We start from the raw sequence: 14,816 nt of genomic DNA on the forward strand, positions 1-14,816 counted from the left end.
GTCTCTCTCTCACTTCGTGTAGTTGTCGTTAGCGCAGCAAGGGAGGCGCATGGGTTGTGTTAAACTGATCTACACAGCCCCCATTTTCTGCTTTTCTTCCCGTTTTTCGGCCAAATGAGCTACTAGTCCAACAAACAAGCGTTAGATTTGGGCTCTCAAGGAAATTTCGAGCAATTTGGTGTGGACAACGTGAAACTCTGGGCAGAATCGACTTTCCGGCCACCGTGAACGGCGGTCCGGCGAGTCTCCGGCGAGGCCCCAAAGAAACAGAATTGTTCCCTCCTTACGCTGATCATGGAATCATCATCCGACTTTCGATTGGTACGCCCTAAGACCCAGTTCTTAATTTTTGTATAAATTTCAAATTTAATTGATTAGTAAATTTAATCGATTATTTAAGAAGATTTAATTAAATAACAAGAAATTAGAGTATTGGGATAGTTATATGTAAACAAAACATTTGTCTTTAATCGAATATGATTCCTCGTTAGATAAATACACTAAATCTTGAAATTTAGGTTACAAGTCATTTAGAATAATTGTTACAAATCGAAATGTGAAAGATAAATTGGAATTAGTTAGTTAGTTAATTAGTAAGATAAATTGGAATTAGTTAGTTAGTTAATTAGTATAATCATTAGCTTAAAACCAGTTGGTTGTGCATAAGATAATTAAGAGGAGTTTCCAAACGATTAACGGAGTTTAGATGTATAATTCTGATAAACTAAGATTTCGAAAGCCTAACCACTTCCGATATGGATATAAGAATATAAGAATCAAATCTAAATAAATAGTAGTTATAAATAGTTATTGTTAAAAATAGGTTTTAACAACTTAACAATTTAATTACCACAAAGTTATTAATTTGGTCAGCTTATGATTTAGCAAATAATTTTATATGAGTATTGTTGAAAGTTGTTATATTTATAAACTTATGGTTGAGATAATTGGGTGTTGATACTGATGTTTAAGGAGGATGGGACTTAAATTGTTGGTTGCCCGACGGATGGGCTGCGTGCATTGATTGATAAATATATATAATATTGTGATATTTGAGCAGGTAGATAGTCCAATTTTTAGGGGAGGTGCTGCTGAAATTTCGATAGAACTTAGATTAATTTTAATTAACAACATAATTAATAAGTTTAGTTAGATTAGTTCTATAACTTGGTACATAATAAATAGAGTGCTCTGATTATTTATTATCTTTATTACGCATTTAATTATTTACATATTTATTTATTTATTTTCATTATTGATGTTATTATTGTTTTTTATTTTTATTTATTTTATTATTGTTGTTTATTGTTAATACTATTTATTTATTTATTTGCATTGATTTTGGATGTTTAATTGTGCATTGCATTACGATGTTTAATTGATTTATATGTCTGCATTTGATTGCAATGTTTGATTAATTGTGTTGTGATAATGCTATGCTTTGTTTGTGTGGAATTGGGATGAAGTGGACCACCGTGGGTTTGTGAGGGCGGTCTGTGATATGGATTCGAATATTATATGATATTTGACCGTCGGCCGGGAAAATGGGAGATCGGCGCCCCCGTGTACACCTGATGATATGGATTATGTGGAAAACCACAGGATGGCTTCTTGTTGTTGCGCATCTGATAATCTAGATTTGATTGTAGCCGCAGGGTGGCCTCCTGTTGTGAGCACTTGATGATCTAGATTTGATTGTAGCCCGCAGGGTGGCCTCCTGTTGTGAGCACTTGATGATCTAGATTGGATGGAGACCACCGGGTTGCCTCCTGTTGGCATGGAAAAGAAAAGAGAGAATGAGAATACAATGAGAGGACTGGTCAGTGAGGATTAGACCACTTGGCCGTATGGGGGATCGGCTCCCTGGTGCACATGTATGAGAGGGCGAGCCATGTGTGAGGACGGCTCGTTGGGGTTTCAGGTGGCGCCACTGACTAATTTCCACGTGATGTGATTATATGAAAATGTTTATGATTGTGAGTGCTGGTGATATGCCATTTGTGTGACTGGCTGCGTGAGCATATAACTAGTCAGATGACTAGATTATTGTGCAATAATTATTACTCCTTAGAAAACTCACATGTCTTGTTTGATTTTTTAGGAAGTAGGTTTTTCCTTTAATCCGATTTAGGCTATGTTTCTTCGGCGCAGGGCAATAAAGAATTTTTCCTAATTCTATAATTAATTTGCTATGTACACTAACAGTTAGTGACTCCGCAGTTGTAGGATTTGTATACTTTTAATCGTTTAATATTTAGATGAGATAATTATGTGAACCCATATTATAAATGTAATGCATTGTTAATTAGGCCCGAACTGTGTAATGTTGTAGCCGATAAATTTGGGCCGAGATTTAATAAAATATCGAGGTTTATCTTTCGTAATCATATGGGTTGAATGTGGAAATTTTATACCGAGATAATAGATTTTAGCGTTTCAGGCTTACTACGGGCCTCGGGGGCCTTAAGCTTACTTGGGCCCTAGTGCCGGTCCGGCCTACGGAAATGGGTCGTGACAGAATAAGAGAAGAGTTAGGATATAATTGATTGTGAAATAAAAAATCATCAACTCATCATATTTATACATGTGTCTCATTTATTAATTTTCCAAATTGTCCCTTATATAATTTAGTAAATTACAGTAAATAAATAAATAAATGATTAAAATGAATAAATTTTATTTACCAAAAAATAAATAAAAAACACCTATCATATAAAAAACTATCCGTTACACTCTTTTTTTGTACACTTGAAAGTATTTTTTTTATATAAATCAACTATTCATGTACCATTTTTTATATAAATTAAGTCAAAAAATGTGTATTTTTTCACAACTTTTTATAATTTATGTACCATTTTACTTCTCTTCACCATAAATCAAATCAACTACAATCAAATCAATTGATATAATTTTTTTTATAAAAATTTTAAGCTACAATTTTTTGTGTATCCGGTTCGAACCGGACCGGAACCGCCGGTTCACCGCCAGTTTCGGGCCGGTTCCGGTTCATATTTTAACGTCCACATGAACCTTAACCGGCCCTTGAACCGCCGGTTCCGGTTCAAAATTATGAACCGCCGATTTCGGTCCAGTTTCGGTTCGTCTATAGTACGGTTCGGTTCCGGTTAGAACCGAACCAGTGGCCATGCCTAGTAGTTATTGAAGAATGAAAAGGGAAAATACAATCATTGTAATGGATCATCTCTAACCAGTGGAGTCATCAGTTTTGAACAGAAATAGAAATGGAAAATTCAAAACCGAGTATTGAGTGCTCCACAAACGGTTCACATCAATTCTTCTATTAGTCAAGGTTTTTTCCATATAAAAAATCTAATTGTTGGACCTATAATTAGATTTTTCAATTCCAATTGGCCAAATAAGTCAAGTTCTCCCCACTATAATTATCTCTTTGTTTCCCTTACTGGCCCATCAAAAAATTCTCTCTTTGTTTGCTCACAACTCTAACCAAAACTTAGGACGACAAAATAATGTTCAAATATATAAATTGATCTCGTGATACTTCGAACTATCGTGTATAAATTTTTTAACTTTATTAATATTGTACACTTTTATATACTAATAGTAATAATTTTTAAGAGTTCTAATTTGATATTTAGTTAGTATAATTTTTATAATAATAATTTTCACACTCTTCAACTATGTAATAAATGTTTAATTAATCTAATTTTATAAGTTGAACTGTTTAATATATTTAATTTCATAAGTTGAAATTTAAAGTGTCACAAAATTATTCAGGAGTAAATTTATATATTCAGCCACAACGAATGAGGTGTGAATGAAACAGAACAATGAATATGAAGGCAATAGCATAAACATCAACCCTTATTCAAGACTAAAAGAAACATACTATTAACTTCAAGTGCATAACAAAGAAGCTATCATTCAGTACCATTTCCAGAATTCATTGCTTAGTAATGTTTCCATCAAATTTTTCTCTTCTCATTCTTGGTTCTTGCGCCTGATTTTCATCTCAGGAACCACAAGCGTTCTCTGTCTCTTAGAAGGCGTTTCATTCTCCGGATCACCACTTTCATTATGTTCCACAAGCGTCCTCTCCGTTTATGAACCTTATCATAAATGGGGAGACCCAAATTCTGAAAAGGTCTGCTGCACAGAACTAACTCGTCAACATCTCGACAGTATATTGCGCGGAACCCACAATACGTCACCCTTAATTGGTCTAAGAAGAACGTAACCTAGAGGTGATTTGACGCTTCCCACTTATCTAGACAAGTTAATGAACTACGCGGCATGTAGTTGGACCAGAGTTGATCTGATGTAATATCTATGTCCTTTGAGATTTGCACAGTTGAACGACACAGAAACAAATCTTCGTCTGGTGAAATGCATGCGTGCAGATCACAAGAAATAGTAGAAGCATCTGATGGAGGCTCATGAAATCTGAACTCTATGCAAAAAGCAAATCCCATCCACTGGTTAGTCCACCAATATGGATGCAGATGTATTTCTAATGAAGATCCTGTAGATTGATAGTTGAAACAACCAGGAATTTCACTTCCAGATAAACACATAGATATCTGAGAGTTTGGATTAAAGAGTCCCTGCACACAAATTATCAATTATCAGTTTATTTATGTCTACAGAAAAAATTACGATGGATATATCTGTGTGATAATAGGAACAAGTGAGAGAGGGACACACACCTGAGAGATGTGCCTTGGCAAGTAATGTAAATAACTTGTCAGCCTTGTAAAAGCCGAAATGCTTTCACTTCGAACCTCAACCAATTTCAAGAAATTTACAAATGTCAATGAAGAAGTTTTTGAAGTCTGTGTTCCAAATGGATTTGGAATACTTTCTTCTGCAGACAATCCATCCACAGTTAGATATAAGATACTTGATGAAAGATCTGGTAACAACTGAAGTCCATAACACACAGATTTTCAAGTTTAAATTGGTTGCTGATGCTTCTAGGTAGTAAAGATTCCAGGGCAGTGCAACCATCCATGCTAAGATATAAAATGCTTGATGGAAGACTTGGAAAGCCTGAAGACTCTTGCAATCAGCAAACCGAAAATCCTCAAGTTTAGAGAGCCGGCTAATGCTTGAAGGGATACTATGAAAATCATTTCCACCTAGATTGAGTGTTTTCAAAGATGGGAAACAACTTAGATCATGGGGAAGAGCGCCTTCTATCAGATTGCAGTAACTTAGATCTAACGACCTCAAAGATAGTAAGACTAACAAAGAAGGCAACATTATAGCCATTGGATTTGGATTCTTCCATGGCAAAAACCGTGACGGGAGAAGAAAATCCCAGAGCTTAGGGGATGAATGTTGTCTTGTGACAATTCCACCTACGTTAAGCTTCTCCAAGCCTGTCATTTCACCCAACCTTTCTGGCAACTTCTCAAGTTTTGAGCAACCTTGCAAATTAAAAAACCTAAGGGACTTCAGATCACATATGCTGTTTGGAAGCCTTGCAAGGCTTTTGCAGTCCCTCAAGTTCAATGATACAAGCCTTTTCAGAATTCCAATGGATTGGTGAACCTCATAGAGTCTTGTGCAACCTTCAAGATACAACTTTTCAGCGTTTGGGGCCTCCTTGAAGTCTATGGTCTTGATTAAGTCAACAGAGTAACTAAGATCGATAACCTTCAACATCTTTAAAGGCTGTGAAGACAAATAAAAAAGATTAGAATGGCTGAAGCTTTAAAAGTTAGCATCAATGACCTAATTGACTATGAGTTACAAGTATTCTAAACATTAAAAAGAAAACATACTTTGATTCCCTTCCATAACTGCTCCATGTTACTAAAGCGCATGTGGAGCTCAACAAGTTGATCTGGCTGGAACTTATATGGAAGAGATCTGAAAGGATATCCATCCCATTCGAGATATCTTAATTCATTTGAAAGATACTCAAGGCTTTGTGAAAGGTGCAAATTTTGAAGTTTAAGCAACCTCAGTCTCTTCATATTCATGAAGGCTTTAGCATTCAATTTCTCATCTTCTTGTTCACATGAATTTAGGACTATTCCTTCAACATGTTCTGTTCCCTGACTTAAAGGAAATAATAGCGAACACTATGAATAAAAAATAATTAATAAAACTGTATAGATTGAGAAGGACTTATAAAACTAAGTCATTTACCGAATCATTCTGTAGAACATGAAAGACATCCTTGTAAAGCCACAATCTACTTCTTTTGCCTGGTTCTTCCTGCGATGCTTGCCGAACAATTTCTTGACCCATTTCTTGCAGTAAATCATGCATCCATATTCTCTCTTTTGAAATGTTAATGAGAGATTTATTGATAAGAATTTTTATTCCAATGTCCGGATAGTAGCCGCAACTTTCCAATACGTTTATCACATAATCTTTATCCTCTCCATTGTGCAAACAAGCAATATCTGGGAATATTTTCTTCTCTATTTCCTCCAATCCATCAAAACTTACATACAGCTTTTCCAAAATTTCCTGATTAGAATTTTTTTTTCAATCTATTCAATGCACTTATGCACTCATTTATAGATTTACGAAACAAGAATGAGCCAAGAACGTCAAGAGCTAATGGAAGGCCATTACAATAATTCACAAAGAGTTTAGAAAGCTCCACATAATCAGTTGCGGGATAGTCACTTTTAAAGGCTTTCAAACTAAAGAGACGAAGGGCTTCATCATCACTTAATCCCTCAACTCTATATATTTTATCTACCCCATGACTCGTCAACAAATGTTCATCTCTAGTAGTTACAATTATCCTACTCCCACTGCCAAACCAATCATGCATACCAGCTAATAATTTTAGCTGCTCCAATTGATTCACATCATCAAGAATGATAAGAACCCTCTTGTGGTGCAGCCTATTCTGGATCTCATCAGTTCCGCTATGAGCATCCCAAATAACTATGTTTCTATCCACTAGAATTTCAGAAAGAAGTTGTTTTTGTAAAGGAACTAAACCATGCTTCTGGTGCACTTCTCTAACATTTGCAAGAAAGCTACTACCTTCAAATTGAGAAGATTATTCCTCATAGACAACTCTAGCAATTGATGTCTTTCCTATACCACCCATCCCACAAATCCCAATAAACTGAACATCATCCAATTGCCCCATGTCTAAATACATACTCATCTCCACCAAACGTGAACTCATTCCAACAAAATTGTTCGCTACACTTGATGCTAAACTTGATTTTCTCAATTTGCCAAGAACGTCCTTAACAATTTCCTCAATAACCTCTGACTCAAGCCTGCAAGGTAGCAGTTACGGGTATAGTCAAACAACAGGCCTGACAATATTGACTTGAAAAACAACATGATTTGATACTTAATTAATTAATCATAATAAGTAATAAAAATGCTTATATCCTTAATTTTGTTGTAAGATTGATATGTAGAAGGGTGTAGATTGTGGAATGTGAAAGCTGCAGGTTCTTACAACCCAACCTGTAGCCTATATACGAATCTAATTAATTAATTTCCATTTTACTTCAGTTTATCACATGATCATGCTAGTTAAAGAAAGAAATATAATCCCCCAAAAAGAGCTCAGAAAAATTCAAACTAAAGATCAAATCTTTAAGCACCAAACCGTTCAATTGAGTGGAAATGAGACAATAGGATATATCCTATAATGACTTAGCCTAACATGACAATCATAGCAAAGGATTTAAAAGAAAGATTAAAAAGCATCATCGACTACAATGCAAACGTGATTTCTATTTGCTTATTTACATATTTTTTGGTGTTTTGACTGATTATTTACGGTATTTGATAATATAACATTTATAACAATATTCAGAGTTTGAGTGAGTAAATTAATTTTACTGAACAAATATAACTAAGAGCTCATTTCTTTAATAGGTGGCAGTTAGTAGATAATGAACATTAATATGAATCGACTGAGCCAAATGCTCTCTTTGTGAACTTTAGATGAAACAATCTTAACGAATTCTATCGACGACCAACTATTAGCTAGTATAAAGAGTTAAACCCACCGGATATTAAGTCTATACAAATAAATATATATATATGTATATAATATATCTAAACAAGTATTTCTAAGAACACTGCTGCAATGCTTCGACTTCCAATTTAAAATTATGGATCACAGTCAGGCAGGCTAATATTAGAATGTGATTATGTCACTCTTCAAATAGATAGTTTTGTCACTTATTTAAAATTAGCAGAAGAACTAATAAAACAATTTTTTTTTTTAAAAAAAAAAAATTGAACGTTTTTTATGATTTTATATTGGGAAGATATACTATATTGGACTATTTTTGTGGCTACAGAACAGTACAAGAATTATACTCTAAAATATACTGACAAAGCTCAAAAACCAAAGAAAGAGCCAGTGGGAACTGGGATTGCATTGGAGAAATCAGCGGAGCACCCACCCGTGCCTCCTCGGAAACTATACGTTCTCTTCTCTTCTCTTCTCTTCTTTACTCTATCTCTATCTGTATGATACCAAATCCCATTTCCCACCTCTTCTCCAACTCTCATCAGGGCATTTCCAAGAAAGAAAAACAAAAGCTCTTCCTTTTTAGAGATCAAAAAGAACCCAGTTCTTTGTCCTCCATTTTCTTTTTCTTTTTCTTTTTTTACCCGTTTCAATATCAACGTATATACATGTATATATATATATATATATAAGAACAAGTCAAGTCAAAGGAGAAAGAGAGTTAAAATATTTTGTGTAATGGCAGCATTTAGAGTTAAAATATTAGTACAAGACTCATGCGTGTCTGTGACTGTCTCTATACTATCTCAAATAGAATCCTCTCATAAGCTAACAACTCCTAGGAATGCTCATTCTCGTCTCTTTCTTTTATTTTCAAAACCCTAAGTAGGGTTGGGATTCAAACTTTTTTGACTTGGACTTTGCTAATTATGTTTATACTATCTTTTAACTCCATATTCCATTTAAATTTCAAAACCCTATGTAAATTTAAAACACATATTCTTGAAATATAGAAGAGATCAAACGCCAATACTAAGTAAGTTTTAGAGTTGAGCGATGTATAAGTCTTCTAATATTCAAAAACAGCTGACAGTTATTAAAATAACCAATAACTTCTAGAAATAACTGCAGCTATTAAAACAATCGATAACTATTAGAACAACTGATTTTATCGAACAGAACTCTAATCTTGAAATAATATTATATATATTTCTTGAAATTATATAAATATGGTCTTAGATTAAAGGGTTGAATCATTATTGGTACCCCAATGCCCTAAATTGATCTTCTCCCCTAATAAGGCCTTGGCATGTGTAAACATATGCATGAACATTCACATTACACCAAGCAAGCAAGGTGCATATTGTTGCGTGTGATTTAATTAAGGTGATCTTAATACATTACAGATTACACCAACTGTAAAATTAAATTAGGATAAGTCAAAATAGTTGGTGTATAGCCTATAGGGCCTACTTGCGTCTATCTAATTATACTAATTAGAAATGTTTCTGTTCCTTTTATAATATTTTTTATATATATATTACTTAATTAATCACCGCCCGATTCCATCAATATATCATTTTATTACTTAATTTGTCTCTGCTGGCTTCAAACTGTACATGTTAATCATGCAATTTGTCAAACTTTTTATTGCTTAATTAGGGAAAATTTACTTAAATTTCTAGGTACTGAAGAAATTAATATTATCCCATTTGGTTGGTGTGGTTTCTTTTGCTTATTTAAGGAACCAACTTATCTATTTTCTGACTTCTGACCCATAAACATTCACACAGTAACATAAAATATTACTTCTTTTTTTTTTTTTTTTTTTTCAAATGCTTCTCTCTTTGGGCCAGGGTCCGCCCACAATTAGGCCCAGATTCTTTGGACCTCATAAGTCGATCTAATTTTTTATTATTTATGTTTTTTCTGACTAATTGGTACCAACTAATTAAACTGTTACTGTGTATATTGCGCTTGAGACTTCAAAGTCTAGATAAGCGATTCTTTATGTACTTGGAAGTAAATTGAGCATATTACTCTCTCAACAACAAATTTTGCCACTGTACTCATACAGAATAAGGCCTCCATGAACAAATGAATATTGAATACAGAATGCATATATTTTCAAGCAGAAAATATGTTCATGCATTAACATGAGAAGTTGAAGAAGCATCCATTACTCTGGATGTCCTTGAATGCTTAGCCAGCTTCTGCTTATTCTCAACTCCTAACCATTTTTGGATAAGTTGAAATACTTGTTTGTCGCGTAGCAGTCCACGGTGAGTTGCAGCAATTCCCACTCTCTCAACTGCCTCGAATCCATCCGCCTGAGGAATGGAAAGACCATTGGTATTTAATCAAGGTACAGGAAATAAAAGCAACATCCTTTGAAAAATGCTTTTAGGTTGAATATAAATGCCTGAGTGAAAGGTTTGGGACAATACCTTAGCTGATTCAGACGGAACGGTTCCATCTCCGTCCACATAAGAATAATGGGGCTGTGACAAATTATTTTTCAGAAAAACAGGAGTTATATATGAAACAAGAAATTGTGTCCTAGGTCTAAGATAACAGGTAAATCAAGACTATGAAATACTATATCAAGAGAGAATTACATTAGCTTATCAAGTTTAAACTATTATGACCATAACTACATCTGGATCATATATGAAGAAGCACACCTATCATCTGTTATTTTCTCAAAAAATAGCTGCATTTTCATGTCAGGATTGTGTTATTGTCATGTTCTGTGTCCGTGTCCGTGCCTCAAAGAGGTTAAAATAGCAATCTTATGTAGGATGACTGTTTTAGTAGCATCATGTAGTCATCTGCACATTAACCACTTACCAGAGTGTGACAGACTTCAGACAAATCCTTGATTGGAGAGGTCTCTGTACCGTATCTGCATTATGTATAGATACATCAAAGCAGCTCAAATAAAGAACATTAGCACAAAATAAAATTTAACTCATTTCCCAAAGTAAATCATACCGAACATCGAAAGGAGTATCAAATGATATCCCATAAATGTTATAGAAGGAAACTCCTTTTGGCAGTTGAGCATCATTGAGAATCTGGCGCGTACCAGCAGCCCACTTGAGGATGGAAAAATTAAATGGTAGAGCAAATGTATTTCCATCATAAGTTAGCTACAAAAGCAAGAAAAAAGTAATCAAAATATAGCTGGTGTGAAAATAAGGAATGCAAATTACAGATCTAAACAAAAAGCCAGATGACAATCAAAATGGTTCCTTTAACTTCTTCATCTGCTTTTTTCTTGTTTGGATACCTTTCTAATGTTGGAAATGGAACTTAAAAGAGAGAGAGAGGGAGAGAGAGAGAGAGAGAGGGAGAGAGAGAGAGAGAGAGAGAGAGAGAGAGAGAGCAAAGAAAAAAGGTGTCACCGTTTCGACCTCAAATCCATTCATGGCCCTTCTTTCCACAATTTGCCGTTATTGAGTAAGTTTGTTCAGTTGTAGCTTATTCTCTAACTTGTCCATGCATCAACAAGGAGTGGATACAGATATCTTGATGCTAAACTATATACTTTTACCAAAACCCCAGCATACAGACCATGTTATGACATGACCAAATCTAAGATTGTTTGCAAGAATAAAAAACGTTACCTCATTATTCTTCAATGCTTCCTGGAAGAAACTGATACTATCAAGTGGACCATAGGACTCCAACTTGATAGAAGTTTCATCACCATCTGATTGCTCTCGCCAAACTTGAATTTGCGGTTGTCTTTTCCAATTAAAATATGGATTTGCTAGCATTTCATAGATTGATGGGCACTCAACCAACTATATGCAAAAAGGACAAGCACATCCACAAATGAATTTTTCACCAAATATCATCACAATATTATGCACAAAGAAAACTAAGAGATCATCTAACACTTAAGTTACATATGACCAGCCCAAGTGCCAGAAAAGAAGATTACCAGCTGGTGCATTGTCCATCTAGATACAAAAAAGTAGCTCTCAAAGCCTTCAACGAACTGTAACCCAGTTAACAAGGAATCATTGATACATCCCGGTGCACCTGTTAGCTTATGAAATCAATTCTCAAGTTTGATTTAATAATTCAAAACTACGAGAAAGAAAAATCAGGAAAAAAAAATATCAAATTGTAACAAAGAAGACTGGAATTAGATTATTAGGGTCCATATTATCGACCTTCCCTACAATTCAATTCAATTAGAGGGTAAGCCATGGCATACATCATAGATTTCACGCGCAAAAGGTTTGAATACGAAAAGGAGGAGGTCTTATAAACAACTAAGAACATATCTAAAACAAACAAAAGTTAATAATGAAGATATATTTTCAGGAAACTAACATCTCTGTTTAATGCATGTTTGCTGCTCAAAAACATTATGTAATTTATAGTACCTTGAAAAGGGGTTGCAATGCAGATCCATTTGTTCACTAACTTTGAAAACACCTGCAATAAACAAGTTAAAAAAATAAATTGATAATGCCCCTTTATGCCCAATGAAGGGATTATACTTCTATCCATGATGTTCCATGAAACATGACAGTGCTTCAGGAAACATTATGCATACATCTGCATGAAGTGACATGAAACATGACACTAGCAGTCCGCCCATTGAATGCGAAATTATATTAACTTTTCTATGCCCAGAAGCTTGATAAGCAGTTTCCAGCTTTGATTTAAGTCCTTCCATTAATTTGTCAATTCTGCCAATAATAAAAAAACTTATGGCCTGAAATTAACTATAGATAATATGTAAAAACCTTAAAAGAGTAGTCAGACAATATTAAATTTATGTAAAGCTGCAAAAGATATAGTAACATGACAGATGACAGCTGAAAAAACAACTTAATACACACACACATAAAATGAGTGGAAAATAGCTTACCTATTGCTTTGCCGGAAATCATAGCCATGTCCAAATAGTGTGGTTCCCTTCTTATATCCACATTTAATGAACATATTAATCATATCATGGAAATGATATACCTCTGTCAAGTGCATACATTTAACAAACTGGAACATGGACGAATTTTACATCAGCAACATATAACAGAAAAATACTGTTTCGGGTATGTGATACTAAGAAGATAGTGACATATGCAGTAAAAGAACTTATAATTAAGTAAATATCAATAGAACTGAACAATATCAATCTTACTAGTACTGCAATTCTTTCCCCTTAATTGCAGTAAACCGTGCTAGAGTGCAAAGAGAGAAACTTTGCGTAAAAAACAACTTCTTCAGTAATTGCTAAGTTAAAGACAAATGACAATGAACAATATCAATCTTACCCATGACGGATCTAAAATGTCAATTGCATACAGCCCATAATCATCATCAGGGACTTCGAGTTCAGTGCTATCATCCAATACTTCTGTACAACCTGGAAAAGAAGACGAAAAGTGGACAAGAAACCTTAGAACTGTAAAACATAAGCTAACAAACCAGGCAAGCCTGTAAGCATTGACAATAAGTTCAAAATTAAGCCATTGGAAAAATAAACAGTATCATATCCACCAAACCGCAAAATTTAAATTAAATTTGAGCAGATTTTACCTTAAAGGTTCAAACTTTGTTCACCAAAAATTTAAAATCTTTTGCATATTATAAAAGTTAAATAGCAATACTAGTACACAAAATCCTTTTTTGTTTTTTTATTCATAGCAACCAAATACGATACGTGCATACATGAAAAGAAAATGATACCTGTCTTGGGATTATAAAGAGACCATATTCTCTTCTTGAACTCATAGTCAGCTAAAAGAATCCGGACCCAAACCCGGGTCGAGAACCCGAACTTTTTGCTCTTGGAATTGAGAATAGACCCTCCGATTCCGGAAACTAGTAGGATTGGGTCACGGTCGGGTTCACTATCCACGGCGTTCGGACTTCCGAAACAAGGGCAGAAACCGCAATCTAGCAGCATCCTTTGCTTGACGCGGACAATGACTCTGGATTGGGATCACAAAGGAGCAAGAGCGGCAAGAAAATGCTAGCTTGCAGTGACAGTGTGTTTGCAGTTGGTCAAATTGAAATAGACTAGAGTTTTTGGACAAAAACGGGTAGATACGAGAACAATGGAGACTGTGGACCAAATTTTGTACTTTGGTCCTTGTACTTTTAATTTATTAGGCCGCCTTTCTGATTTATGAATAAATACTCGTTCCACTACTCTTTTTTTTGTAATTACTATTTAGAATTAATCATGAAAATATTAGAAACAGTTTGTTTCAGCAGTTAATCAATTAAACTTGAAATATAGTTCAATTTACATTTAACAAAATTTTGAATCTATATTTATTTTATATTCTAAGTATAATTTTATTAAATTTTAAGTAAAAATAATAAAAATAAAATATGATTATTTGTTAACAATTAAATATAATTCGCAGTAATACATCTCTAATTACTATTTTAAATACACTTTCATGGAAGAATATTAAATGAGAGAAGATATTTAGATGAGAATTAAGTTTTGATTTTCTTTTATTGAATTGAAATAAAAATATTAACATTAAGACAATATTTTAGTGTAGAAATTTTTCTTGCAAAGTGAAAGTCCATCCTAATTTAGCTTTTCAAATTCAACAACGTGTTGTTTATAAAGAGGAACAAAAAAAAAAAAAAAGAGTATAGGGGCATAAATGTAAATAATGGTAAAATAGAGTGATAAATAGAAGGTAAAGGGATTGGCTTGGTTTTATCCATGAAAGCGACAGCCTTGCCACGTATTTATGGTTTGCATTGTATCTAACCAGTAACCAGCAAAACAATACATGACTGTTAGGTGGTAGTGTAAATCATCTACGACCAAGTCTATGTACAATCACTGCAACTACCAATTGAATGGTTAACA

At 34.1% G+C, this 14,816-nt stretch overlaps 1 protein-coding gene and 1 pseudogene across 3 annotated transcripts; both read right to left on the reverse strand.

Moving 5' to 3' along the window:
* Positions 1 to 3,771: 3,771 nt before the first annotated feature.
* Positions 3,772 to 7,249, reverse strand: LOC149497260 (TMV resistance protein N-like; annotated as a pseudogene). Its single transcript, XR_016319970.1, has 4 exons — positions 6,136 to 7,249; positions 5,766 to 6,041; positions 4,686 to 5,655; positions 3,772 to 4,583 (listed from the first exon to the last, which is right to left on the reverse strand). The product of XR_016319970.1 is annotated as a TMV resistance protein N-like (transcript).
* Positions 7,250 to 9,947: 2,698 nt separating this feature from the next.
* LCAT3 (lecithin:cholesterol acyltransferase 3) lies at positions 9,948 to 14,022 on the reverse strand. 2 transcript variants are annotated; one of them, XM_089719731.1, is made up of 11 exons: positions 13,667 to 14,022; positions 13,252 to 13,343; positions 12,846 to 12,973; positions 12,594 to 12,663; positions 12,355 to 12,406; positions 11,904 to 12,004; positions 11,584 to 11,763; positions 10,949 to 11,106; positions 10,805 to 10,859; positions 10,402 to 10,455; positions 9,948 to 10,284 (listed from the first exon to the last, which is right to left on the reverse strand). In XM_089719731.1, exons 1-11 carry the CDS (start codon positions 13,884 to 13,886, stop codon positions 10,099 to 10,101), a joined length of 1,296 nt encoding a protein of 431 aa, XP_089575857.1. In that variant the 5' UTR covers positions 13,887 to 14,022; the 3' UTR covers positions 9,948 to 10,098. The 2 variants fall into 2 exon arrangements, with proteins under 2 accessions (XP_089575857.1, XP_089575856.1); XM_089719730.1 differs by having other exon boundaries at positions 12,528 to 12,663; positions 13,667 to 14,021.
* Positions 14,023 to 14,816: the final 794 nt, after the last annotated feature.

This window comes from Jatropha curcas, chromosome 3 (assembly GCF_041381405.1).
Source record: "Jatropha curcas cultivar XTBG-Jc1 chromosome 3, XTBG_Jcur_1.0, whole genome shotgun sequence".
NCBI lineage: Eukaryota > Viridiplantae > Streptophyta > Magnoliopsida > Malpighiales > Euphorbiaceae > Jatropha > Jatropha curcas.